This window comes from Saccoglossus kowalevskii, chromosome 11, assembly GCF_978046115.1.
Source record: "Saccoglossus kowalevskii chromosome 11, keSacKowa6.1, whole genome shotgun sequence".
NCBI classification, from domain to species: Eukaryota; Metazoa; Hemichordata; class Enteropneusta; family Harrimaniidae; genus Saccoglossus; species Saccoglossus kowalevskii.
Genome location: NC_140651.1, coordinates 24,652,299 through 24,679,601, shown reverse-complemented (window position 1 = coordinate 24,679,601; position 27,303 = coordinate 24,652,299). Strand labels below are relative to the sequence as shown.

At 35.8% G+C, this 27,303-nt stretch overlaps 1 protein-coding gene and 1 long non-coding RNA gene across 2 annotated transcripts; both read left to right on the top strand.

Annotated features, from left to right (window-relative positions):
• Positions 1–4,561: 4,561 nt before the first annotated feature.
• Positions 4,562–4,981, top strand: LOC146736551 (uncharacterized). The gene is made up of 2 exons (XR_014930851.1): positions 4,562–4,650; positions 4,866–4,981. It is a non-coding gene; the product is annotated as an uncharacterized LOC146736551 (long non-coding RNA).
• A 25-nt stretch (positions 4,982–5,006) lies between these two features.
• Positions 5,007–16,586, top strand: LOC146736550 (polycystin-1-like protein 2). Its single transcript, XM_085505289.1, has 12 exons — positions 5,007–5,589; positions 5,803–5,918; positions 9,182–9,415; positions 9,508–9,678; positions 9,901–10,061; positions 10,274–10,991; positions 11,391–11,505; positions 11,962–12,200; positions 12,323–12,479; positions 12,681–13,361; positions 15,785–16,318; positions 16,444–16,586. The coding sequence occupies exons 1-12, from the start codon at positions 5,007–5,009 to the stop codon at positions 16,584–16,586; spliced, it is 3,852 nt and encodes a 1,283-aa protein (XP_085361415.1).
• The last annotated feature ends 10,717 nt before the right edge of the window (positions 16,587–27,303 follow it).

Below are 27,303 nucleotides of genomic sequence, written 5' to 3'. Positions count from 1 at the left end.
AGTTTAATGACTAGACAATTTATTTCTTGCATTACAAAGAAGCATTTTTGTTTTAAATTCCCAATAAGGAATTTATGATTTACCCAATCTTGGCAGTGTACAGGATTAGTTTCTCTACTGAACTGCCACTTCTGCTTTCTATTTACATGCATACAAGTGATAATTAGAAGAAAGTTTGACCCATGGTATCAGATTTGTAAACATGTGTTTTAATTGCCAAATGTTCCCCATAAAAAACATAATTCATTTAATTACTATTTAATTCATTTGTAAATGATATAAGTCAATTAGTAGAAAATTAGACTCATGAGTAGGTCACAATTATAATAAATAAAATAAACTCTTTTTCTATATATTGATATATTGGTACTAAATAAACTAAAAAGTTCTCAGGGAATGCTGAACCTCTCCAAACAGCTCATTTCCGTTCTACTTATTGCGTTCTACATTAATTTTATCTACATTACAGGAGTCCTTGATAGTGAAAATATACATTTAAAATTATATTTATATCACTATGACTTCAATTGCTGTTTTCATTCGATCATATCTACATCTCTAACCACATTCAATTAAATGGTCCGTGTGAATCTATTAAAAGGTGTTTGAGTTATAAATGAATAGTCATTCCGAAATTGTTACTATGTTAACCGTGCCCATTATTTTTACTAAGATATAACGGTTAATAAGTATAAAAGGCGTTTTCTCCTTGAGGTTTTATGAGAGTCCTTCTATATCTTCTATGTATTCTGCTACAACAAACCGACGCTATCATAAGCAATTGATGAAATAGATATATATTCTTCACTTAATTCGAAATAAAGACACAGTGTCAATTAGTTGCAATACAATTGACGTTTAGACAATGTCCAATTGTTAATATATTATTATCACAAGTCATAAATGTGCAATTCAAAACATGCGATGCATATTTATATATATACATACTTACACTCTTAATTTACTTTCAGTGGAGCAATACCAGCACAAATCAAACTTCGATTTCAAGAATAAAAAAGGTAATATTTTTGTGAGTGTAGAATTTTTAATTTAATCGACATGACCCATGTGGTGATTCAAATTCATCACAAACAATGATTTACTAATTCTGGAAACATTATTTTTCAGTTACGAAGTGACATATGTGAATTGATGGATTTTTCAACAAGTATACTAAATACCCCGGAGGCTGTGTTGCAGACTGCATCTGCATTGAAAGTAGCAACAGTTGTGCCTTCTCAAGTGGAGACACAGACACAGGTATAAGTGCACACATTTCAGATAATTTATTTTAGCTTGCACATGATTGTATATGGTGTATCTATATATCAACTTGTTAAAAGTTGTCCAATATATGTTGAAATATTTTAGTGAGTGCAATATTTTAATAGTTTATCCAATAGAAAAACGTGAAACACAAAAAGACTCACCATAGTATTCAGATATAATATAGTCGAATATTAGGTTAACGGTCTCAAAGCGGACAGAAACTATACGAATATGATCAAAATAGCAGTTTATATGAGCAAATAGTTTCTATTTCGGATTCTCGGTCAAACGAGTTTAGTATGAATTGTATTCCTAGCATCACTGGCATGTTTTGTGGTTTAATATATTGGCCAACAAATATTCCATAAAATTTGATGAGTTGATGTGTTCCCATAACGTGAAAAATATGAACTAATTTCGAATAGAGAGAGGATATATTTAACAACAAACATATGTTGAACACTTTATTTCTATATACGATGATTTATTCGGTGACATGACTTCTAAAATACCTGAACTGATTCATTGCTATTTTGTTTGAAGTACGTTTCTTAGTTGATCAAATAATTCGTGATTTAGATTTCGTCATCAACAAATTCGAGCAAGCTATAACTTGATGTCCAGGAAATCCATGCGAGCCAGAAACCTTGTAACTTTACGTGTTTTTATTCTGTAGGACGTCTCAGTGAGAGCAATGAGTCGAGGAGCCATGGCAATGTTTGATATGAGTAAAAACAGAAATCTTCCCCAAGAAAAGGTTCTCAAAACAGCTGAAGGTACGTTAGAGATTTTAGCGAAGGACCAGAAAGATGCGCTTTATTAAGTTATGGAAAAAATATTGAAACAAAACAATTGAAAACACCACTGACGCACTGTACAAATTCCATATATTCCATGTGATATAAGTTTATCATTTAACAAAAAACATACCTCAAGGGTACATGGTGCAGTATTGTGCAGTTGCATATTCATGGCTCACTTTCAAGCAATTCAAAAATGCTTACATTGATGACCTTGGTGTTAATTTGTTCTTTTAATACCAATTATGTATAAGTTCAAGGATTAGTGACGAAGTTGTATTCCTAAACTTTCAAAAAAGCATGACGTCACAATAGCCAAATTGAATCTTATAATTCCAAATGAACAGATAGAAAAACATAGATCGCATAAATGGTTGGCAGGTTTAATTCAGGTACAGGTTAAACTGCTATAAAATAAGTAATAATCTACAACAAGTGTTCAATCGACAAACAAACAAACAAAATAGCAAACTCTAGACAATGTTCTTAGCAGATTGTCACACAACAATCCACTTTTCAAAGAAACATACTCCCAATCGCTGTGTGATACACATATCGCGTAAAATTCCCCTTGATTGTATCGTTCTACACATAAATATTTCACTGTATTCACTGTTCTATGATTATAATGTATCGAATCAATCTGAAACGAATAAATTATTGCTCTTAGCAATGTATGTTACGGGGCAATGTCACTTTACCCAGTGTTGTAGACAGTTTACTGGTCACTAAACACACACTCTCTCCAGAGCTTGGTTCACACACAATGTGTCATATCAAAGTAACATGGAATGGGTGTTGTCCCTATCTACTAATTATCTGCCTCCAAACAGAGTTGCAGTTCAATCAGATCGAATGTCGCATGCACATGCTAAAATGTTGGAAGTTCGAATAAGTTCACGGGTGATAATGACAGTCAAAAGATGTACCCATTTACACTTCAGAGAACAAAATTAATGAAGGTTTTATGAAAACAAATACTTTGAATACAAATGACAATTCCATGAACATAAATGTTGAGGATTTACGAATATAAACATTAATAAATTTGAATTAATGAATATAATTATTTTGCACATAACTATTTTTAATGAATATTTCATCACTCGGCCTTCCATCTGATTACGAATTTATTTTATCCAAACATCCAGTTTTAGCTTGTTAGATTACAACCTTTCAGAATAGTCGTCCTCTCAAACAAAGGAAAGTCGTTGTTGGCATCATATGACCCTTGAGATTCATGTGCTACACTCAGTTTAAGATAGAGATGCAGTTTATCTGACAGGTATTTTAAGTAAGGAATAAAGAAACCAAGATGACCTCCCTTGTCCGTGCATTTTATCGATGCACGGTGGCTCACAAATCGAGAAAAGTATTGTTCTTGCAACTGATCAAATTTCGCGGATAACGTCACCATTGTACTAATTGGCTGGAAAGTTTCTTAGCCAGGCCGACTCTGGTAGTGATTGTATTGCTATTTGATTAGATCTTGCGGCCTGGCAAACAGAGACATTTAAAGTATGTTGCTAGAAATGATTCATCTAATTTCTAATTACAAGGGATAGTTAAATGTTTGCATATATACCAGTAGTACATTTTAGAAGCAAGGGAACAATTTACCAGTCATTTTGGAAATTTTCTTATTCCGGGGTATATTCATTAGATTCTATTAGACTTTGAAGATTTGTCCGGGGTATGTTTATTAGGACATAAGAGTATGTGCTTCATTCAATCATTTTCTTTGCAGATTTTTTCTTCTCATCTGCCTTTCTACTGGAAGCTGTCAACCCACCAACAATTGAATCTTCTGATGTGGGGGGTAATGAATCTAGCAACACAACTCAGTTGCCCACTGCGGCCCCTGTGAAACATGTCGAAGACAAACAACATGTAAATATAAATATATTGCATATTTGCTGTGAGTGCAAGTTTATGGAAGTGCGTGTGTGTTCGTCTAGTTTTAGTGTCACTAATGGAACATGCTCTACAACAACTATAACACCATTGTAAAACATATTTCTTCTAGAATACTTGTTATATTTTACATTCTGTTATCCATTCTCCTTATGAAAGTGGAGCTTTTATACAGGTAATATTTTATTGTAAGAGTGTAACTGACTTCCTCCACAAGTATCACGTTGATTCCTGTAGTATTTGTGAGACGTTAACAGAAAGTATATGGGTGTAGGCGAAGTCCTTGAAAACAATAGTGTTCATTCGTCTTTTAAAATATGTTATTGACGAATGATTGTGATTTAAATCCACAAATTTACATTATAGCAGGCCTATTTGCTTGACTGATAGAAACACTGTATTATACAAGAATTTTTTCACACAGATGCGAGACACAACAAACAGTATAGTCAGTTCTGTTAGCACCTTATCAGACAGCGTACTTCGTCGTATGCAGCCAGGGGAGACTGCAGTGAATTTTTCATCCAATGGCCTAGCTATACAGTTGGAACGAACCACCTCTAAAGACATGGCTAACAAGACTTTGGAGCTGTCCAGTGGATCGTTTGCTCTTCCATCACCTGAAACTATGTTCGGAGAACAGAACTACTCATCAGTAGATGTAAAGGTATGCATGTAGCTGCAAGGTTTATTTACGTTTTATTGATTGTCAATTGTATATTATATTATGGTATACTTGAAACTTTATTTTGATTATTAATTTATACTGCCATCCAAACCTGAAGTAGAAGTAAAGCTTATTGACAGTATCATCATTATGATGTGTAAATATTTCATAATTGAAAATACGAAACCAGTATACATATTTCTATTATATTGTAGCTAGTACAATACGACCGCAATCCCTTCATCTGGGATACAACAGCTGAACAAGTGAGTAGCCCAATTATCTCTCTGGAGATCATGGATGATAATGGCACACTTATTGAACAGAAGAATACAGCAGAAGACTTCATTATCACAATGGATTACATAGAAGATGAACCAGAACCAGAACTGTTGAATAATATCACTAGCTCTGAAAACGAAACATCTAACGCTGCTCCGAAATACACTGTTTTCAACGTGACGTTCCCTCGTACAGCAGTTCAAATAATAATAACACCAAACAACACAAATGCAACATATATAGTGTATTTGAAACACGACTACTATCCAACTGATGAGGATTTTGACTTCAGATTTGTTGTTCCAATCGATTTTCTGTACTCAAGTAAAATGGATTTGGATTTAGGCTTTGGTATTGGTGCAGCAAATATATCTAGCATACAACAAAACAATATTCCTATTGCTGGTAATCCATACGCAGTAAGCCTTGCACCGCCAGTGCTTGGAGACGTTGAAATAACAACACCTGCACCAGGAGAGGAACCACAGGAGGGCCCCAGGCAAGGATATTCAGATGTTTCTATGAGACTCTCTGATGTATCCTCATGGAGTGATTTTACAGCTAATGCTACCCGAAGTTACAACATATTTATACCAGATAAGGATATAAGAAAAGCCGGATTGTATGGAGTGAAAATCAAGGAATTTATAGGATGGAGTAAGTGACATGCCATTTTATTATTTGATTGTTTTTCCTCAAAGCATGTATTTCATTTGAAGCATGTAGTGAACAAAACAGACAGAAGTAATAAAATAAGATGCCCTCTCAGACACACAATAACGCTCAATATTATTGCTTGTTATTTATTTCAACATTAAATGAAATGGCCAGTTGTTAATGTGTGATGTGGTAATGTGTTTACTTTTCTAGATTATTCCGAACCTACAATTGTTGAGACTGTAACTTCTTATACTATCAGAATTCATACAGCCAACTGCAGATATTGGGACACAAATAGGGATCGTTGGTCTTATAGAGGCTGCACTGTGAGTCACTAAGTAGTTATTATTCAATAATAATAAGAAAGTGGGTTACATTTGTTATATCATTGAAAAATGGGCAAATCTTTTTTGTCCCAATGTTTAAGTTTTAAGTATGTGTAAATCACACTGGTGTCTATATGTTTCACGATTTGATTTACAGTGGCCGACTACCATGCTATTTTCATTTTTAGATGTATATTTTTGTTGAAAATTGGTCAAAAATCATGAAATAATGTTATATTTACATGTATATGTTCATCGAATATCACATAGTATTCACTTGTGCTTAGCATATTTTTGTGCACATGCCTTGGGATATCTTTATCGGGTCTATTTATTCCAGGAACATCAATAACACAAATCTGCCCATGGTATAATTCGAAATTTGACATAGTAAAGTTATACATACTTAACTATTTACTGCCACTATCAAAAGTTCAGCATTTGATAAACTCAATGGGCAGAATACAAAAGCAAAGCCGGAAGATGGTTGCTCCGTAAAAGTTCTAAGCCAACTGAAAAGGGTGGAAAAGGAAAATAGGAAAAGGGAATAGGGTGACCCTAAAAAATAGTTAATTCTATAAAGGAGACACAGAGTAATAAACTCATGCAGCTAAAACGTGCTTATGTGAATGAAAAGCCAGAGATTTGGTAATCTTGAAGCTGTCAAGGTCGCGTGAGTTTTTTGGTATCAATCAAACTGTAGGAACATGTGACAACCATCGGTAAGTAACATTCACGATTTGTTGACATAATGTGTGATAAGGTGTTGGCAAATTTCCACCCAATGTTTATCATCTTGTTGAAAAACAGTGATTTCTGCCGACAATGCAAACACAGCTGTGGTTGACAGTGTTACCATGACCATGAATATTTATTGAAACTTATTGCAATCACGCGAATTCGCAGTATTGATCTTTTCTGGAGTACTCACGCCTACATGTCAGGCTATGTAATCTTGTGACCTGGGTCACAGGTCAATTTCAATCAATGTGAGGTTCGGGATTAAACGTTTCCGGATATAACATGTACATTTGAGTATCATGTGTTTTATGCATGGCCTAATAGTCGTATGGGATGTGCGTGTGTAATGCATTCTCTCTGCAGGAGAAATACAAAATCTGTTTAATATACCTCTATATGCTCTATAATAATAACTGCGCAGGGCTATGATTGGTAATAATTTAGCCTAATGAGAGTGAGTGAATAACGATGGAGTAAATCCTAGCTTTTAATTCTTTCCCAGAAAATCACGCATAATCATCAAAGAAACGTCATTTTGCTTTCACAGGGGACATCATTGATCAGAAAGTGGAGGGCTGTAAGCTCATTCTGTCTTTGACCTGAGGCTAAAGCAAACAAGAACAAAGATGTGTCAAATGTTTGAGCGTGTGACGCATTTTGTATAATTTGATATTTATAGACGTGTGTATTTCTTTGTATGCCAATAGACGCTCACGAGAGGGCGTTAATTAATGATCCAATTTACTGGGTCACAGGTCAATTTCAATCAGTTGTCTATTATCGCCGAGTCATTCTGGACACATGGCTAATCACTAACACCTTGCCACGTGGAGGCATGCAGTTGCTTCGTTATGAGTTCCCAAAGACAGATTGTTTCACGTCATGCCGAATTGAAGACAATGTACAGTTTCACTGTGTCATTCCACGGACATTTGTAAGATCTGCAACGTCTCTCTCTCAGCAAGAATTACAAGAACTCACTGCCGTCCAGCAATCACGTCGGAATTGTTCAAGCCGAAGCCAGCCGAAGATTAGGCCACGTGTTGTTTCCGTCGAAAAGATTGACTTTTGAAACTAGGTATTTTAGTGTCCATATCATTATATGGCTCCAGGCGACTGTAAATGTATTTTCTTTCCGTTGTCTTATTTCGTGTCTTATCACACTGTTATTGTATTAGGCTGAATTTGTGAATTTATTGTTCATTTGAGTTAATGTCAGTTGATACCTCGTGAGCGCACTATATTTATTTACACGAATACAATAATAGAATTTGATAACATCCTGTGTTCGTGTCGTTTCTTGTTGCGAACCCCTTGTTTGGGTTTGGGTCGAAGGAAAGATTCCAGTCTGTCCGTCATCCGACGTTAGACCCAAACTCGGCCGTAACAGAGCGTCATTAATTTTAGTGGTTCACACAGAGACAACACTAGAACTAGGCTAATGTTCAAACTAGTAGCTTCATTTGGGCACTTGGTTAGTTGCTTTTTTTAATAATCTGTGGATTGGTTCCCATGTCAACACAAGTGTAAGTTCACACTACTGGTTCAAAGCTAGCCTTGTATCCCTTGATTGTGGAAGGCAAGATATCTGTGGCAAATCAACCGCGAGAGGCACAAATGGTTGGAGTAAATCTGCTTGCCTATGACTGAATCAAACACAGCTGTACTCATAAAACTTGTTGGCTTTGCAATGGTGGTGTCGTAAAATTGCCAGAAACTAGAAAAAAAAGATCTTTTAAGAGTGTAATTGAAACAGTGCTGAACAGTGTTTTATTAAATCCATATTCTCTGAATACATGTCTACCAAAATATTGAGATGTCCACCTATATGACTGCATAATATTCAGATTATTTTCACTAACCCCGTGAATAAGTTTGTGGTGAACTCTCTGAGAGTTGCTTGAGTGAGTTCAAATACCTCTCCTCTCCCAGTACATACAGTGTTTGAACTTTTTAGATTTAAATTTGCGCTTTTCAATTTAGCCAACTCATACACGGATTATAATTGTAAAATATACACAATGTTTATATCACTCGAGCCTAATGTCATATCAAAATCTTCTTTAAAAAATACGCAACAAAGGTTTAGTAAAAGAAATAGGTATAACGCATATTAAAGACGATATACAATATAATTATGACTGCTGCAAAAAATGGTAGCTCGATCAATGAGGTGTAATAGAACTTCCCAGAAAACCACTTTCTAACAAGAAAGTAGCATTTTTCACGATGTGGGTTGAGAAATATTCTAGTTTTCTTCTGGGTCGATTCAGAATATCAGAATCTTCTAAAAGTTACTTTTTCCTGGCTTTTTGTGAAATGAATGTACAGGGCGCTCCCCTCAGGTGCCTGATTTGTTTGGCATTTGAGGGTGCTACAATTCTGAACTAAAGCCTAAGTTGAATGGTTAGCCCACTAAGTTTATCTAATGCTCAACAATGAATAGTGGTAAGGTAGGTATGACTGAACTGTAAAATCATTATTGTTCAAATTAACATTGTTTCTTTCTAATTTTTACCCAGGTGAGTCCCTTGTCTCAACCGAATCATACCATATGCCAATGCAATCATCTAACAAACTTTGGAATCGACTCATTCTATGTACCGGTAAACCCAATAGACTGGAGTAAGGTCGCAGATGGGCTTGCAAATTTCTCAGACAATGCTTTGGTGTTTTCCATTGTGATTATTATTATGATCGTCTATTTCATTTTGCTGTATTACATGAGAAAGAAGGATAAAGACGACCAAATAAGGGTAAGAAAAACATTATGCGTTCTCATTGTCCACTGAAGTATTTTTTTAAGTTTCGAATGTGATGAATATTTTAAAACTTTGTTTATTTTCAGTGGAGTGCCACGCCTTTAATCGACAATAAACCTTCGGATAAATTCCTGTATCACATTACGGTATACACTGGCCATGACAGCAAAGCAGGGACTAGGTCTAACATTTCATTCAAGTTGTCTGGAAGTAGTGGTGATACAGGCACTAGACATCTCAAAGATCAATACGGAAAGGTAATATAAATTGGTGTATGCTGATCAAATAATAAAATGTGTTGATACTGTTGTCATCATACACACAATAGTAATGTATATATATGCTTCAACAGAGCTGAAGTCGACTTATTGTACTTCTTGTTGTTGTCCGTATTTAGTTGGTCCGCCTATTTTGTTGTTGTGTTTCTGTTATTTACTCCAAATGTATAGTTATATTTTTAGTGTCACTATTTATTGCAGGTATTCGGTGCTGGTAGTGTGAATCAATTCATCCTCACTGTCCCTGATAGTCTAGGTGATTTGGAGCATTGTTATATCTGGCATGACTCTTCTGGACTAGGGGATGACTCGTCGTGGTTTCTTGATAGAATAATAATAGGAGATATGCAAATGCGGAAATGGTAATATGTTTTGTTTGTTATGTGATCTATAAATTTGCTATATATGTTTTAATATATATATTTTTATTACATTATAATACACTACGTTATATTCAAAAACATGTCTCCTTTGAGACAAAGTGTATATTAAGTATGTTATACTCTAAGAGGGAAGTTTGTAACACATCCGTATTCCAGTGAAATGTGGATATTGTTTCTTTTTACATTTCAAGGTTCATCTTCATGAACAACAACTGGCTGGCTGTTGATGTGGGTGATGGCAAAGCCGACCGACTTCTTTCAGTCAGTGAGACAACAGCGATTACTAACTTTCGTACAGTGTTTGGGTGGCGGAAACAGAAAAGCCTCACCGATGACCATCTTTGGTTTTCTCTCTTTCTTCGTCCCACCTGGAGTAGTTTCACAAGAGTACAGAGGTTATCGTGTTGCCTAACATTGTTGTTTGCGTACATGATCGCTAATGCCATGTTCTATAAAACCGCGGATGAAGCAGAAAAAGAAAAGTACACATGGATTACGTTTGGTCCCATTAAGTTTTCACTGCAGCAGATTTACATTGGTACAATCAGTGGATTGATTATCCTTCCAGTAAATCTTGTTATTGTCCAAATCTTCAGAAAAACGTCTAGAAACAAAAATGATGTATCTGTAAAATCACTGAAGCGATTCAAATTCTTCAGAAAAGGTAAATCAGAGGATGTCGTAGTTGATTTGCCTCCCGGTGGACCGCACAATGACCGAAAAAATACATCAAGTATTCCATGGTGGTGCATCTACATTGGATGGCTTTTGGTGTTTTTGACCACGTTTACATCTGCATTTTTCATCATTATGTACAGTATGATGTGGGGAGCTGCGAAACAGAAAGATTGGCTCTTGTCATGCATTACATCATTTGCTGAGTCTATTCTGTTGATGGAACCAATGAAAGTAAGTCTCGTTATTTATTTTTTCTAGCGATGCCTGTGTACTCCGTGTACATGTGTGTATCTGCTTCCAATTACCTTTTGCAATATATAACACTCTCTATCGTCGACGCTTTTACCGCATAAATGGTGATATGAAGGGCCTTCACTGTGTTTTTTGATATTGTTTTTATCTCTTAATGAAATTGTTTTATATAGTATATGAGAATTGACTACATACACCGAGTAATTTCGAACTGCATAGTGTCACACAAGCGTCTTGACGATAGGAGGAGTAGATTCTAGGAAAGATGAAATAAATATAGAATCTGTGTCTATATAGGTTATATACCATCACTGTTCATATATATAATGTTTCAGACTGCTTCGTCTGCTTAATCTCCGTATAAATGTTCTTTCACAGGCAGTTGTGTTGGCTGCAGTTATATCTTTCTTCGTACGTAAGCCTGATTTTGAGAAATACAACGTGGATGAGTCAGATTGTTTGAGAGAAAAGGTCGAACAGTCGAAAATACCTAGTAGGTTTTAAGTATTAATCCTGCTCCGAATGTTTATGCTTACGTTGTCACAAATGCTTTCTTTGCTGTATCGCTGTATTTACCCCGCTATATTCAGAAAAATTATTTTTATTTTGAAATGAGCTATATTAGTCCGCATCCATATCCATCGATGTCGTTTTCATAGTATTTGTACACAACTTTTCAAAGTAGATTTTTCTAGGAGCGATTCTTTCCTTTGCGTCATTACTTGGGTAGTATAGGGAATATCGTTTATTTCTTTTTAGTTTTTTTAGTTGGAAATTCGTTCGTCATTTAATATATAGAACAACTCATTGATGGGCTGCCACAGGTAAAAACTATATTAATGATGTAACGGCATCATTTGGTTTTACAGACCCGAATTACCCCCAAAGCGTTTCATCATCGTGTATTTCCCATTTCCGATTATTTTACATGTTAACGTTTTATTAACAGAGTATTCGTCGATGGGCGACACTGCGTCAGAAGGACCACTCAAAGGAAGCGCTCTGGAAAATATAAGAGAAAGAAGGATTACAGAAAAAAAGATGATGGCTTTACTGTATGGGATAATTGTATATTCAATGTTCGTTTGTGTTACGTTGGTAATTTGCAAGTATGTACGAGATCCCATGACTTATCACTTTAATGTACACCTGCAAAACACTTATCAGCGGTCCAACAGTTTCTCTTCGGTAAGCAGTAGTAAACATTACTCGTTTTCGTTGAACATCTGTAGAACGTTCAATGATTTAAAAGAAGATACGCATGGACAAGCAATGATAATAATATATTTAGTTGTTACTGTCTTTCGTAGATTCGAACACAAGCTCATTTTTGGAAATGGATGGACAAGAATCTTGTGCCAAATTTATATCCCGATCTTGAGGAGAATGAGACTGAGATTGTTACAAGCGATAGAATGACATACAGGGTCGGGGACCCACGGCTACGGCAACACAGAAACAAAAAAAGTAATTTTCATTTAAATAATGGATTATTTTTTCTTGCGATTACCTTCCTCAAATATTGATTGGTTGGATTGCATTATTGTTTTCGAAGTAGTGCTACAACTCAAATTAGCATAGTGAATTATTTAAAGATATTAATGTGATATGTAATATGTAATACATCTGTCGTATAATAGATACATTAATATACATTTTTAATTTCAGGACAGTGTCTGATCGACGGAATTGTTCCAGAATGCGAATTTGATGGCGTTTATCAAACTGAAAATTACGATATCGGATGGCGACCGTATAATAACCTTTCAGTGGGGGAAAGTAATAACATCACCAGCGCCTGGCATTATCGTGGCGCTGAGGATTTAGTTGGTTATGATTATTATGGGAATCATGGTGTGTACAGTCTTGGTGGATACACTACTTTCCTTGAAGGTAACAAGAGCAACATATTGGAGACACTGAGCCGATTAGCCAACAATTCTTGGGTTGATCTTTACACACGCGTCATTCTACTAGAATTTGATCTGTATTCTCCCGACGCTGACCTGTACTCCAGCAATACATATGCCATTGAGTTTCTGAATATCGGCAGTACTGAAGGCCGTGCTACGCATACGGTGTTCCGTCTGCTGAAGAGTATTTTCGATAAAGACACCATATATGACAAGTATGCTACCACCGTGTTCTTGTGTTGGGTTCTGTATGGATTCTTCGCGGCCTTCATGACATATTCGATTGTCAAACGTATTCGACTACAAAGACGCTATTTTATCCGGTTTGCCTGGAACTACTTTGACCTCTTGTTGTTACTCGTAACGTTGTCATCGTTGGTTTTAGCTATCGCATACCAAGTGGCGGCGCCTGCAATTCTTAAACAAACCCTTAAAGGTGAATCAAATCGTATTAATAACAAAAATGAAAGGTACAAAAAGTTCAATGTGAACGATACCGACATGTGCTTGGTTCGAGTTGGAGTAAGGTAGTATATATTGCACCATTGTATTAGGGTATTGGGATTAAAGCGAATATTCCTTTAGTACACTCAAATAAAAGCTAAAATGTGTTGATTTCCGTTATGAAGCTTTACATAGAACGAGGTAGAATAAGGCATTTTGAATTGTTTTTTGTTGTACTAAATTGAGAAGCATGTTAATTAATGAAGCGTTTCTACTGTGAAATGTATAAAGTTTTCATGACAACAAAACAAAATTTAGAATTTGTTAGAGTTGTTTTAGGTAACATGACTAGCCTTTTTTAATTTAAGTAACCAGAGATTAGGCCATGAATATGTTACACGCCATATATGGAGTGAAAAAAGGCATTCACGTGCGTCTTTATTTGAATACTCTTTCTTAACTGACGAATACAAAACTTTTCTAATTTTTTTAGTATACAGAGATATCAATCCGTGACAACTGGCAGCCATTCAGTATATAAAATACATGGCACATAAAGTTAATATGATTATTCCAAAAAATCATTTCTCAATATTGAAAACGACAACGGAAATTGAATTTTACGCATATTTTCAAATGCGCATTTGTCGAATTGAAATACAAAACACGTTATAGAAAATTACATTAGCTGCGGTACATAATACGGCCATTTATTATTTATTTACGAACATCCCCATGAACATATCACTATATGTGATGAATCTAAATTGAAAATTGATCTATTGAAATGTCAATATTCAATGTGTATTGGTAGGACCCGACCTAGTTTCGACGTATACGCAAAGGGACCGACATATCCTGTGGCAGTCAAAACATTGTGGGGCTAGGGATCAACCAACAACATTTCAAAATGGGTATCGGGGTAGAGGGCGTCACCTTGTCAGTTTATTGCTAGTAAATGCTTCACCTCAAAATAACGTAATGCGGACGTAATGCGGAGTAATAATCTTGAATACAGCGGTACTGTGTTTACATATTTTTCTTTTCAGTTTGGTCTTGATACGACCTTCAATAGATTGTTCAATCCCTATGCCGACTAGATTTGTAAACGCGAGATTATTTTATTCGTAATGTTGTGACATTGTATTCATTTTATTACCAACAAAAGACAATATATAAAACCAGTGTAACGAGTACAACACAATATTACTCGCAATCTGTGTCGTACAGTTTCGTTGTTCGACACCTCCACCAGATACATGATTCGTTCTTGAAACCGGTCATTTATTAAAACGTTGAGTCTACCAGCTCTAACCGGTAGTTCTAATTCCAGTATTTCTTTCTGCACCTTGATATTAAAGCGGGAGTGTCGTCACCTGCGCACGCGCGGAATTTGAGTCCCAGGCGACGATAACGAAGCACACTGAAAACGCAAAGGCTCATGGGTAGACGCTTGTTTGTAAACAATAATACGCTATGGCCATCTGACGCATGTGCAGGTGACGACTCCCCCGCTTTAACCGACATACTGCACGCACCAACCCCCAACCACCGTGACTATCACGGGCGAGCTTTGTACTGTTCTATGCGCTGTTTCGTCCTGTGTCAGTGCAAGTCACGTCGACATATTTCAACTTCCAGCCAATAGAAAACGCTGTAATATTAGAGGTGTGGCTTAAATGACATTCTACTAACTGTTCACCCAATGTAGATGACTCTAAATCATTCGTTTAACCAACCTTTTCAGTTTTCAGCTGTCTTGGGTCTCTGTCCGGTTACTACCTTGTAATCAAATCTCACAGGTTGGGTATTTTATTTATCTTAAAAACAGGTCAAGACCCAGATGAAATAATGGAATAATGAAATTTGACTCCAATATCCCGATTTTCAATTTGTCGTAGTACGCTCTCAGTCCAATATAATACATTAAGCTCGTATTTTGAAAGTTTAACTGTGATAATGAGAATAAAATAATGGATGGCCACAGTATGTTGGGCAGATGTAGGGGTAATTTAAAATAGAATTACACCGCTGTGGCTTTATTACTTGAAGCATTAAATATGGATATTTTTCATAGTCTACGTGTAAATTTCAAAGATGAAACATGACGTTTTGCCATGATTCCATCTTGTATATTTGATACACACAAGGAAAAATGAATGGCCGCCAGGTGTCACGGATTGATATATTGTCAAACTATTGTTCAATGTGGCTGTTTTAATAACATACAGCAAACTAAACATAGGACAATGATATGTATATTGAGTAATGAAATTTCAGATGTAATGAGACTCTCAAAAACATTACATTTTAGTATTTAGAATATTATCGGTTTCTATGTGTGGACAATATCTTTCATACTAGTGATCAATTTATTATTAATTTAAATAATTTATTATTTATTTCCTAACATAGTTGTCGGTGGTAACATCCAAGAAGTGGCCATGCTCAGCGATGCACTAGTACACCTTCTCTCTGTGGCAGTGTTCCTATCAATCGTCCGATATCTAAAGCTGCTAAGATTCAACCGCCGTATTATGCTTCTTACTATGACGTTACAAGCAGCAGGGCCAGCCTTGGCTAGCTTCTTCTTCGTCCTCGTCGTATATGTTGGCGCTTACACCCACGCTGGTTATCTCCTGTTCCACAAAAGTATCGGGAATTTCAAAACAGTGTATGATGCATTGCGTTACTTGTTTACTATTATGTTGGGGAAGTTTCCGAAACCGGGTAATTTCGACATACCCCCTGGAACTTGGAACATTTACTTGTTCGTCTTCACTATGTCACAGACAATAATTATGGTCAACATTTTCATCGCCATCATTAACGACGCTTTCACGGAGGCCAGGGAGAAGAATAGAAAACAGCAGAATCATTTTGAAATGGTCGACTATCTAGTGGCCAGATTGAAAGACAAAGCTATTGGCGTTGGATTGGTAGCAGAAGGTATTTATGTGTTTGTTTGTTTATTCTTTCACTCATTGATCTTCATCTATTGCTGTGTGTTAGTTGTTTTTATTTATTTCCTAGTACCGATATAAAACATCTGGTTCTTCATATTTTATTTTCAGAACAAAAGATACCTAAGGAACCTGAATATCTTGTCAAAATAGACAGAAACTTAGTTCGATTTGAAGAAGTTATGGTGGAAGTGGAAGCGAGAGTCGATAAGCTGTATTCATCTCGTTTTACCGAAGCAGACAAAACAGCCTGAATAAGTACCAGTTGTTCTAAAAGCACATGTTTCATTTGGGAGTAGAATATGTGTTTTTTTGTGTGTTTTTTTTTCAATAACTAAATATTTACTCAGATCAGGTGATTTATACAAATATTGATGAAGTGGTTTAAATTCCTTATTTCGCTGATAAAATAATATGCCATAAACATGCAAACAAATGTTCTAAACTGATGCAGATTAGAATTGTATGAATATTCACAATTGCCCTTGAATGCGAGCCTGCTTTTGGTTATTAAATAAAATGGCAGATTCTACCAATGCTAGCGATGAAAACGCTCGGGAACATATATGATGTTTATGATTACATTTTGGCTTGAATGGTTCCAGTTTAAATCGTTGTTTTGCGTAGATATTTCCCCCGGTACTAATACTGCAGTCACTCTAGCATACTGCAAACAACCTACGCAACAGTTGCATAGAAAATAAATAAATTCTTTATACCGAAAAAAATTGCAGTTATACTAATATTTCTGTGTTCAAGCATTGTGTCAATTGTAGCAATGTCACCCGCCCCGTTTTTGCCGGGCCTCGGCAATCAACCACACATTTAGATCGCCGGAGCAATGACGATTTGGACAAATGGATTGCCACGTTTTGTGCGTCAACAAAATAAGAAAATGTGAGAAAAAATAATAATTAATTAAATGTTTCGTCGCAGTGGTGAATATCGGAACTGCATCTGTAGCCCATGTTGCTTGTTTTTGGCACAAACATATGTGAATTTATGACAAAACAGGAATTTTAACTATCATGGAAAAAAATACCGCTTTTCCTGGCATTTTCTTTGGCCAACTTTTGATTGAGATCTTGTCTTAAAAATGAAATCCACGTGACGCAACACAATGTTTGTTCTTGTACTTTGTAATTATTTGTTAACTATTTTTTTCAGTGATTACGATGTCGATCAATAAATATAGTTGTTGTGATTGGCTACAGCTTGAACGGGATTTATATGGGCATTGGGTCAGATCCAAAACCCTTGGGAAAAAATGCCAGAAAATAAATAATAAATGATAAATTAAGATAAAATAAAGTAAAACAAATTGTATAAGACAAATAAATTATTAAAGAGATATCAAAAAAAATTAAGCCCAAACTAGGATCTTATTTTGATCAGACTGCTCGTGAGCTCGTATTGTCGTATTCAAAACAGCGTTCTTGCTCATTTGCATAACCGAGAGCCGTGCATGAACGCAGATTTTTGTCAGTCTACTGGTTTGCGACTGGGAATATGGATATTTTTGGAGCAATCTCTATATTTACGGTATCGGTGATTCGTAACATAACTCGTTTTGGAATTAACTGATACAGTTGTCATTTCACAATTCGTGACAATCACCACTTGCAATGTGTGAAACATTGTTGTGCGCGCAGAAGTTGAGGTAGAGAATTCGGAATAACGTCTCGTCTTAGGTATATATGCGGCTGCATATCGTACAAGCGTTTTAAAAAACTCCTGAAACAATAATTTTGAATTTTATATATTTCTTAATAATAATTTAAGACAATTGTGTAAAATTAACAACATCATGGGGTAATGCTGAATTTTGCGATAGTCAGCCATTGGGTATGTCTGCTTGTGTGGACCAATCAGATTGCCGAGATTTGTATAGAGATATGGAAAATCACTTCACTGCTTTATTACACTAAACTTCCATGAGATATTGGAAACATACAATTATCCAACATGTCATTCCTGTTCCATGTGATAAATTTTCTTATACAGATTGGTCTATTAAATCAGACTCAACTTTGGATATTATGGTTCGAACATATAAACATTATAGAAGAATTACTAGGAATTTGAGAGCGATAATAATTCAAATATGTTCGGGTTATGAAGTCATAGATCTAGTGGTCATTTCACGTAGAAAACACAATTATTGAATTTAATTAGTAGTCATAATACTAATGCGTCTCTGACATCGTAAGTATATTGACGCTACATAACTAATCACTCTAACTTCCAATAAACCTAGAAAATTTATGTAAATGGAGATAGAGAGGCAAATTTATGCAAACGAGAAAGAATGATTCAGAAAAAGCTCATTTACTATGCTATAATTTTTCATCCTGGGTGCCTGAAACGGATATAGATTTGTGTTTCTAAAATTTCACATGTATCGTTCTAATATCTCTGATATTGTGGATGAGATATATAATGTAACAATATATTTACATTTTACAAAGTAACACCCATGTATTACACGACACACATGATCTTTTGTGGTTTCAAAATAATGCTATTCTGGCCAAACACCTTATCTACCTATCTTGTATATTCATCTGTGAATAAGTAACATCATGTTAATAGCGACCAATCGTATGAGTTCCATGATTGATTTCCTAAAACCGGATATAATAGGATAAGATTACATTATGTAAGATGTGCTAGGAATGAGATGTTAGGTTTCTGAGTATTATTTGGAAATTTGCATTTACACTGTTATGACTCGTTACGTAACCTTTTTGTAAGTTAGATACAGATGCTCTAAACAAAAAACATACGTGTTTTCCCGTATACATTTACGTACAAAACGTGTCGTTCTCGATACCACCAACTCATTTGCGAACGTCACACTGAGTATTTATTCTTACATTCTTCTATTCAAAATAATTATTTTAATGTTGTTGTTTTTTGCATACATTAAAAGGTTCGATCTATCATTCCACCATTGTTTGTAATGCTTGAGGAAATAATGACACGACTTTTGTTTTTTTATTGTTTAAACATTTACTGTATTTCAAAGTCGTTTTGGTTTGATAATTTTGTTTTGCATATAGAAAACTCTTATATTTGTATTCACATGATTTTATATTTCACTGTACTGTGTCTTTTGGCGATTTCAGATCTTAGCCATGAGCTTAACACGTATACAACTGTTCCAGAAGCTGATAACACTCATTTGTACATATACCACAACGGTAACACTAGGAAATATCCGTATACAGCATCGATAGTTGATATGATTCACATACATGCAAGTCATTTATATGTAAATTGTTTAGGGAGAAAGAAGAATGTGCTTTCAAGAAAATATGTGCAAAATATTTCAAAAATCTGCCATTTTCCATAGGAATCCATGTTAACACATTACTCCATAGATAAATTATACTAATATTCAAAATTATCCATTTTTTGTTTATGTGTAGCCTTCATACCACTATATGATAACGTAGTTGGATGACCAGATATTTTTATTTCAGAATTTTGAACAGTAACACAACCATTGCTGATGGCTTTTTCTAATGGTAGAGAAACTCCCTGTAATGAATTTCAGTTTAATATGCTGTATGTCATCAAGTTTTCTTTGCAAATAATATTTTTGCATGTTTTCAACTAATTTACATATGTTAAATCTCCACGAGACAATTTTGATGTATATTATCTAAATGTTACCCACCATTCGATGGGATTGTGGATGGAGATGGCATCTTAGTAAAAATACAGAAATTTCCAATTCTTGATAGTTTGCAAATACATGTGAAATAACTATATTAAGAATGTATTCGAGACTATTTTGATGAAAATAAACACTAACGATAAGCTCACTATAGGCTATTTCGAATTAAAAGTTATTCAAAATCAAAACAATAGAAGTTAAAATTTAAATTGGTTAACCAAGCTGTTACAGCGCGACTATATACCCAGTAATGAGAAACATTTTCAAAAAGTTTGTGTTAGAAGTGTTAGCCACAGGTTATTATGAATCAATAATGCTAATTTTCTATCTATCTGTATAGTATATATAACTGTGTGAAAACAATAAAAAACTGCACGACTTGCAATGTGTTCACGAGTGTTTCATTGTGTCTGAATATTACAAAATGACATACACATAGAATGTAGTACTAAATGCTTTACGGGTGCCATTATCATGAGATATTTCGCAAATCATGTTGGAACATCTCGAAATTATACGACTTAAAATCTCGAGTGGCATCATAATTATCAAAAATGGAAAACACAGTCTTGTATATATAAGTCATAGTCATACATATATAGTGTGTATATAAGTGATGACAGCTACAGCATGCATTAAATCCGAACTAAAGTTTGTGTAAATGTGATCTTTAAGATTTAAACATTAACATCGTAATTAGCTGGATACTGAAACTATCCAGTTCGGCATAGTCAATAGTAAAATCGCCCATCATTATACATTTTTTTTTTGTATTTTTTTTAAATTTGAAAGAATATCAAGAAACCTTGTTACAAACCCTGACATGTGGTGTATGACATTCTATAAATAACGCAAACAAAGATATTTTTCCTACAAATTATGTTTACATAAATATTCACTTGAATACAATTGCCCAGATTGATGTGGATGCGTATATACTGCTAGATTTCTCCATAAATTGTATGTAAATTGGTCAGGTGTTAAATGTACAGGAGCCTAGTTTCAGAGACAGCTATAAACAATATAATATGTGACACTAACACGTACAGAAGTAAATGGGTTATTGAAACAAGAAGAAGGCATAAGATGACTTTCAACATTGGAAACACACACTGTAACCTTCATCAAGATCGGGAGACGTGAATATTAAAATAATAATAATGGTCATTCTTTGCATTTAACGTTTCATATTAATGTTCTGTACCAGATTTTGTACAATTAAATAGAATGAAAAATAGCTCGTGTCTTAGGTAAGCAAAATGTACACGCCAACAATATGTTAATATTCGAATCAATAACTAACAAAAATGGTAATACAATACAAATTATATAATTTGTCAATCAGTATTGAACTGATTCACATGTTGCAAGATGCGGCGAGCGAAACACGAGGGCCTGGCAAAGAAGACGATCGTATTGTTGGCGTATTTAAGTTAGGACAACAATGAAATTCAATCGCTTGTAATTAGTTGCCGTTGACTGCTACTGGTATCTATCTATCACGAGTAAGCCATTAATCTTGGGAATTACGTACGCACATTAAAACAATCAGCGAATTTTTCCGAGTTGTTGCAAGAGCGAAAGATCATTGGGCGATTATCGTTTATTCATCCGAGCAATATCTAACTAAGGTGGCGAATGGCTGGCAGGAATGATTTGACTTAGTGACAGAATAAATTAGTTTCGTTCTTTCCAATTTGACAGAAGGCATTCTGTACGAAGGTTCCAACAAGCCAATTTAAAACGAAGGAATTGAGTATTGTCGACTTGTCAAAAAAATTAAATAAGACGTGATTCAGTGACAGATAATCGTATCTACGAACTTATTATATGCTTTCGTTTTCTCGTTTTCAGAATGGGGTATCCAATGCATGTCAACCTGGATATTGTTGCAACAAAATGTTCAATACGATTTACAACTTTCAGTCCAACTTGAAACAACTATCAGTCAAACTTGAAACAATCAACCAAAAACCAGCATACTTTCATATGATGTATAGAGAGCATAGAAATTATAGCATAAAGTGCCGCCTTCAAGGCATCACAAGTATAGCTTTCCTTGTGAATAAATGTAGGATCAAAAACTCGAATCACTAGCGTCAAACTAAAAAATAGAAGTGACTAAAAATTTAGGCTTGATACAGAAACCGCTGAGCACATATAAATTTCCATACCAAAATGTTAGTTCTTGCAGCACTGGGACAGACATGCAAACATATAAATCATAACAAAGATGATAGCTATGCTAAACAATAAGTGGATATGTCTAGTCTCCTTAGGCTAGTCAAAAGACGAGTGATATGTTCCACCACAAGGGGCAGAGATGCCAGAAAACAAGCTCGCATGTACAATCTGTGACCAATCGCGACTAGCGCATAATGATTGAAATTAATTGTCAATGATATAGCATATCACATAACCCTTCCCTCTCCCCACTGAATGTTCCAGATTTGATTATTGTGAACGCGAATACGCTCTTTTTGTCTTATTTTGTATATAACGAATAATGTTCAAAATTGTTTGGTTGCACATGAAAGCATTTAGCCAGTAGTAGTAGAAAGCGTAACCAATGGCGGCCAGCAAATATGAACGACGACATTTGTGTCACCCTTTACCCCTTTGACCGTTTTGGTGTTTGGTATGTTTTGGTTTCGCATAGATGCGTGCGGTGATATCAGGGATTAACCATCATATATTAAATTATCATACAATTCCCCCCAAAATGGTGTTGTTTCAAAATATACTTTTGTCACCCATTCATAGGTTATTCTCACAATTTTAAAATGCATGGTGTCGTACTTTATGATAAACTTCCATACCTTGGTGCGGAGACAATATTTGCGTTTGAAAAGGATATACAAAGCTTCCAGGTTTAGCCAAATAACATATGCCATGCTTATAATGGGAGAAGAACGAGAGTATGCCCTTGATAGTTAGTTCGATACTTGGCAGAAACCATGCTGAAAAGACTAATCCCTCAAAGGGGTAAAATGCTATTTTGCGATATATGTAATATTGATTAGTTGAAAAATCGTCATGATTGATCACCCAAATGTACTTCTTAGTGCTCATCATTTATAGACGATTGATTTTATGTTTTTATAACAGGTATAAGCTGATTATTTTCACTATTCTAATTAGGAGAGAATCTACAGCAGAAGGAGACGGGCACATATTGACATTTGTTTTACTGATGTAAAAGGGGGTAAAAGGTGCTTTATGGGATATTTGTTTTTAATTATTTTCAATCATTATGCGGTGGGCGCGATGTCACGCATCTCGTACATTTCATTTCAGGGATATGACATGACTAAGAACTGATTTTATCATATTGATCTTTCTTTATGGACCGGACAATTCTATGCACACTAATCTGAATAGATTCCCAATGTGTTTTTTCTCATTGGCTTTGAAATTGGTTTTCCGAAACATGGTCACAGCGCCTTTGATATTTCCTATGGCCTAAAGCCATATTATACAGTTTGACCTTAAAATGGGTGCCCTCACAACCCCAAAATTCACGCCCTGTAATTGTAGAGATCATAATCGACTTTGTTAAATATTTCATCGAATATAACGAGTTGAGCTGTCGGTACATATGATTGTTTAATCCTCACTATCATTGTCATAATCCCACGTCTTTTCATTTATCATTTAAAAGACGATTTCTCAAAAACTACTAGCGCTATTGCATTAATAGCAATAGTGCGCGTGTTTTTTTTGTGGTTTTTTTATCTCTAGCTTACAATGTTGACAATTTGTATTTTATATATCAAAAATCATATTTTCGTCTTCAATAGCTTTGATACCTGGTATAAGGTGTCCCCTTGTTAACCTTTATTAGATTTTAACTTTTTGTTATTGTAGTGTCCGTGAAAATTTCTCAAAACTGTAGAGCCCCGTATAAATGTTATTGACTCAATGAATATATCGACACCTCTGCTGACAGGCTATGAGTCTCCCACCTCAATGCATTCTTCAGACAGTTATGAAACAACAGTTTACCTTTAAGTTATGCTTTATTTGTATCCATCATACCAGTTATGACATGTATACAGGCCGAATAGTACTCTGATGGTATAGAATGATTGACTGCAAAAACACAAAAAATAGAATGTCACAAAGTCTCACAAATGTTACAAATACAGCTCCACAACAGCACACAGAAATATATCAACAGTGAAAGCAAAATACACATACTTTTCAGTGAAAACCTTCACGTACATAAAATATCACTCAAACTCAGAAAATAACAGTACAGTATAAATCATTCATGAATCACTGAATAATAATTATTTGTATACTGGCGTCACTGGGCGTCCGGCTGTGGTCACTAAGAAAATGCGCGATCATCCAACGTGGTTGCAACAAGTTATTACATCATCATCGACACAACGCTGCCGCATGGAGAAACGACTCACAGTGGCAAAGTACTGAAAAGTAGTGGCAAAGTGCTGAAAAGTAGTGGCAAAGTACTGAAAAGTAGCGGCAAAGTACTGAAAAGTAGTGCCAAAGTACTGAACATTAGTGGCAAAGTGCTGAAAAGTAGTGGCAAAGTACGGGAAAATAGTGGCAAAGTACTGGCAAAGTAGTGGCAATGTACTGCAAAGCAGTGGCAAAGTACTGCAAAGCATTGGCGAAGTACGGCAAAATACTGCAAAGTAGAGGCAAAGTATTGCAAAGTAGTGGCGAGGTACTGCAAAGTATGGCAAAGTAGTGGCAAAGTGCGGCAAATTACTGCAATGTAGTGGCAAAGTACTGAAAGTAGTGGCAAAGTAGGCAAAGTACTGAAAGTAGTGGCAAAGTATGGCAAAGTACAGCAAAGTAGTGAATAGTAGTGGCAAAGTACTGAAAAGTAGTGGCAAAGTACTGAAAAGTAGTGGCAAAGTACTGAAAAGTGGTGGCAAAGTGCTGAAAATTAGTGGCAAAGTACTGAAAAGTAGTGGCAAAGTGCTGAAAAGTAGTGGCAAAGTACTGCGAAGTAGTTGCAAAATACTGAAAAGTAGTGGCAAAGTACTGCAAAGTAGTGGCAAAGTACTGCAAAGGAGTGGCAAAGTAGTGGCAAAGTACTAGCAAAGTACTATAAAGTAGTGGCAAAGTACGGCAAAGTACTGAAAAGTAGTGTCAAAGTACTGAAAAGTAGTGGCAAAGTACGGGAAAGTAGTGGCAAAGTACTGAAAAGTAGTGGCAAAGTGCTGCGAAGTACGGCAAAGCACTGGCAAAGTACTGGCAAAGTAGTGGCAATGTGCTGAAAAGCACTGGCAAAGTACAGCAAAGTACTGCAAAGTAGTGGCATAGTACTGCAAAGTAGTGGCGAGGTACTGCAAAGTATGGCAAAGTAGTGGCAAAGCGCGGCAAATTACTGCAAAGTAGTGGCAAAGTATTGCAAAGTAGTGGCAAAGTAGTGGCAAAGGACGAGAAAGTAGTGGCAAAGTATGGGAAAGTAGTGGCAAAGTACTGAAAAGTAGTGGCAAAGTACAGCGAAGTACGGCAAAGTAGTGGCAAAGGACTAGAAAGTAGTGGCAAAGCGCGGCAAATTACTGCAAAGTAGTGGCAAAGTATTGCAAAGTAGTGGCAAAGTAGTGGCAAAGGACTAGAAAGTAGTGGCAAAGTACGGCAAAGTACTGCAAAGTAGTGGCAAAGAACTGCAAAGTAGTGTCAAAGTACGGCAAAGTAGTGGCAAAGTATGGCAAAGTAGTGGCAAAGTACCGAAAGTAGTGGCAAAGTATGTCAAAGTATGGCAAAGTACTGCAAAGTAGAGAATAGTGGTGGCAAAGTACTGAAAAGTAGTTGCAAAGTAGTGAAAAGTAGTGGCAAAGTACAGAAAAGTGGTGGCAAAGTGCTGAAAAGTAGTGGCAAAGTGATGAAAAGTAGTTGCAAATTACTACGAAGTAGTTGAAAAGTACTGAAAAGAAGTGGCAAAGTACTGAAAAGTAGTGGCAAAGTAGTAAAAAGTAGTCGGAAAGTACGGCAAATTAGTGGCAAAGTAGTGAAAAGTAGTGGTAAAGTAGTGAAAAGTAGTGGCAAAGTGCTGAAAAGTAGTGGCAAAGTACGGGAAAATAGAGGCAAAGTACTGAAAAGTACGGCAAAGTACTGGCAAAGTATTGAAAAGTAGTGGTAAAATGCTGAAAAGTAGTGGCAAAGTGCTGAAAAGTAGTGGCAAAGTACTGAAAAGCAGTGGTAAAGTACTGAAAAGTACGGCAAAGTACTGGCAAAGTAGTTTCAAAGTAGTGGCAATGTTGTGCTAAGCAGTGGCAAAGTACGGCAAAGTAGTGGCAAAGCAGTGCAAAGTCCAGCAAAGTAGTGACAAAAAACTGCAAAGTGGTGGCAAAGTACGGCAAAGTAGTGGAAAAGTACGGCAAAGTAGTGGCAAAGTACTGCAAAGTATGACAAAGTAGTGGCAAAGTACTGCAAAGTAGTGGCAAGGTACTGCAAAGTACTGGAAAGTAGTGGCAAAGTACGGCAAAGTAGTGGCAAAGTACATCAAAGTATAGCAAATTAATGGCAAAGTGCTGCAAAGTAGTGACAAAGTACGGCAAAGTAGTGGCAAAGTACTGCAAAGTATGGCAAAGTAGTGGCAAAGTACTGGAATGTAGTGGCAAAGTACGGCAAAGTACTGGAAAGTAGTGGCAAAGTACGGCAAAGTAGTGGCAAAGTACATCAAAGTAGTGGCAAAGTAATGCAAAGTAATGGCAAAGTACTACAAAGAAGTGCCAAAGTACTACAAAGTAGTGGCAATGTACAGCAAAGTGGTGGCAAAGTAGGCAAAGTACTGCAAAGAAGTGGCAAATTACTGCAAAGTAGTGGCAAATTACTGCAAAGTAGTGGCAAAGTACTAGAAAGTAGTGGCAAAGTACGGCAAAGTACTGCAAAGTAGTGGCAAAATACTGCGAAGTACGGCAAAGTACTGGCAAAGTAGTGGCAATGTACTGAAAAGCACTGGCAAAGTACAGCAAAGTACTGCAAAGTAGTGGCAAAGTACTGCAAAGTAGTGGCGAGGTACTGCAAAGTATGGCAACGTAGTGGCAAAGCGTGGCAAATTACTGCAAAGTAGTGGCAAAGTACTGCAAAGTAGTGGCAAAGTACGGCAAAGTAGTGGCACAGTACGGCATAGTGGCAAAGTACGGCAAAGTAGTGGCAAAGTACTGAAAGTAGTGTCAAAGTATGGCAAAGTAATGCAAAGTAGAGAATAGTAGTGGCAAAGTACTGAAAAGTAGTGCAAAGTAGTGGCAAAGTACGAAAAGTGGTGGCAAAGTGCTGAAAAGTAGTAGCAAAATGATGAAAAGTAG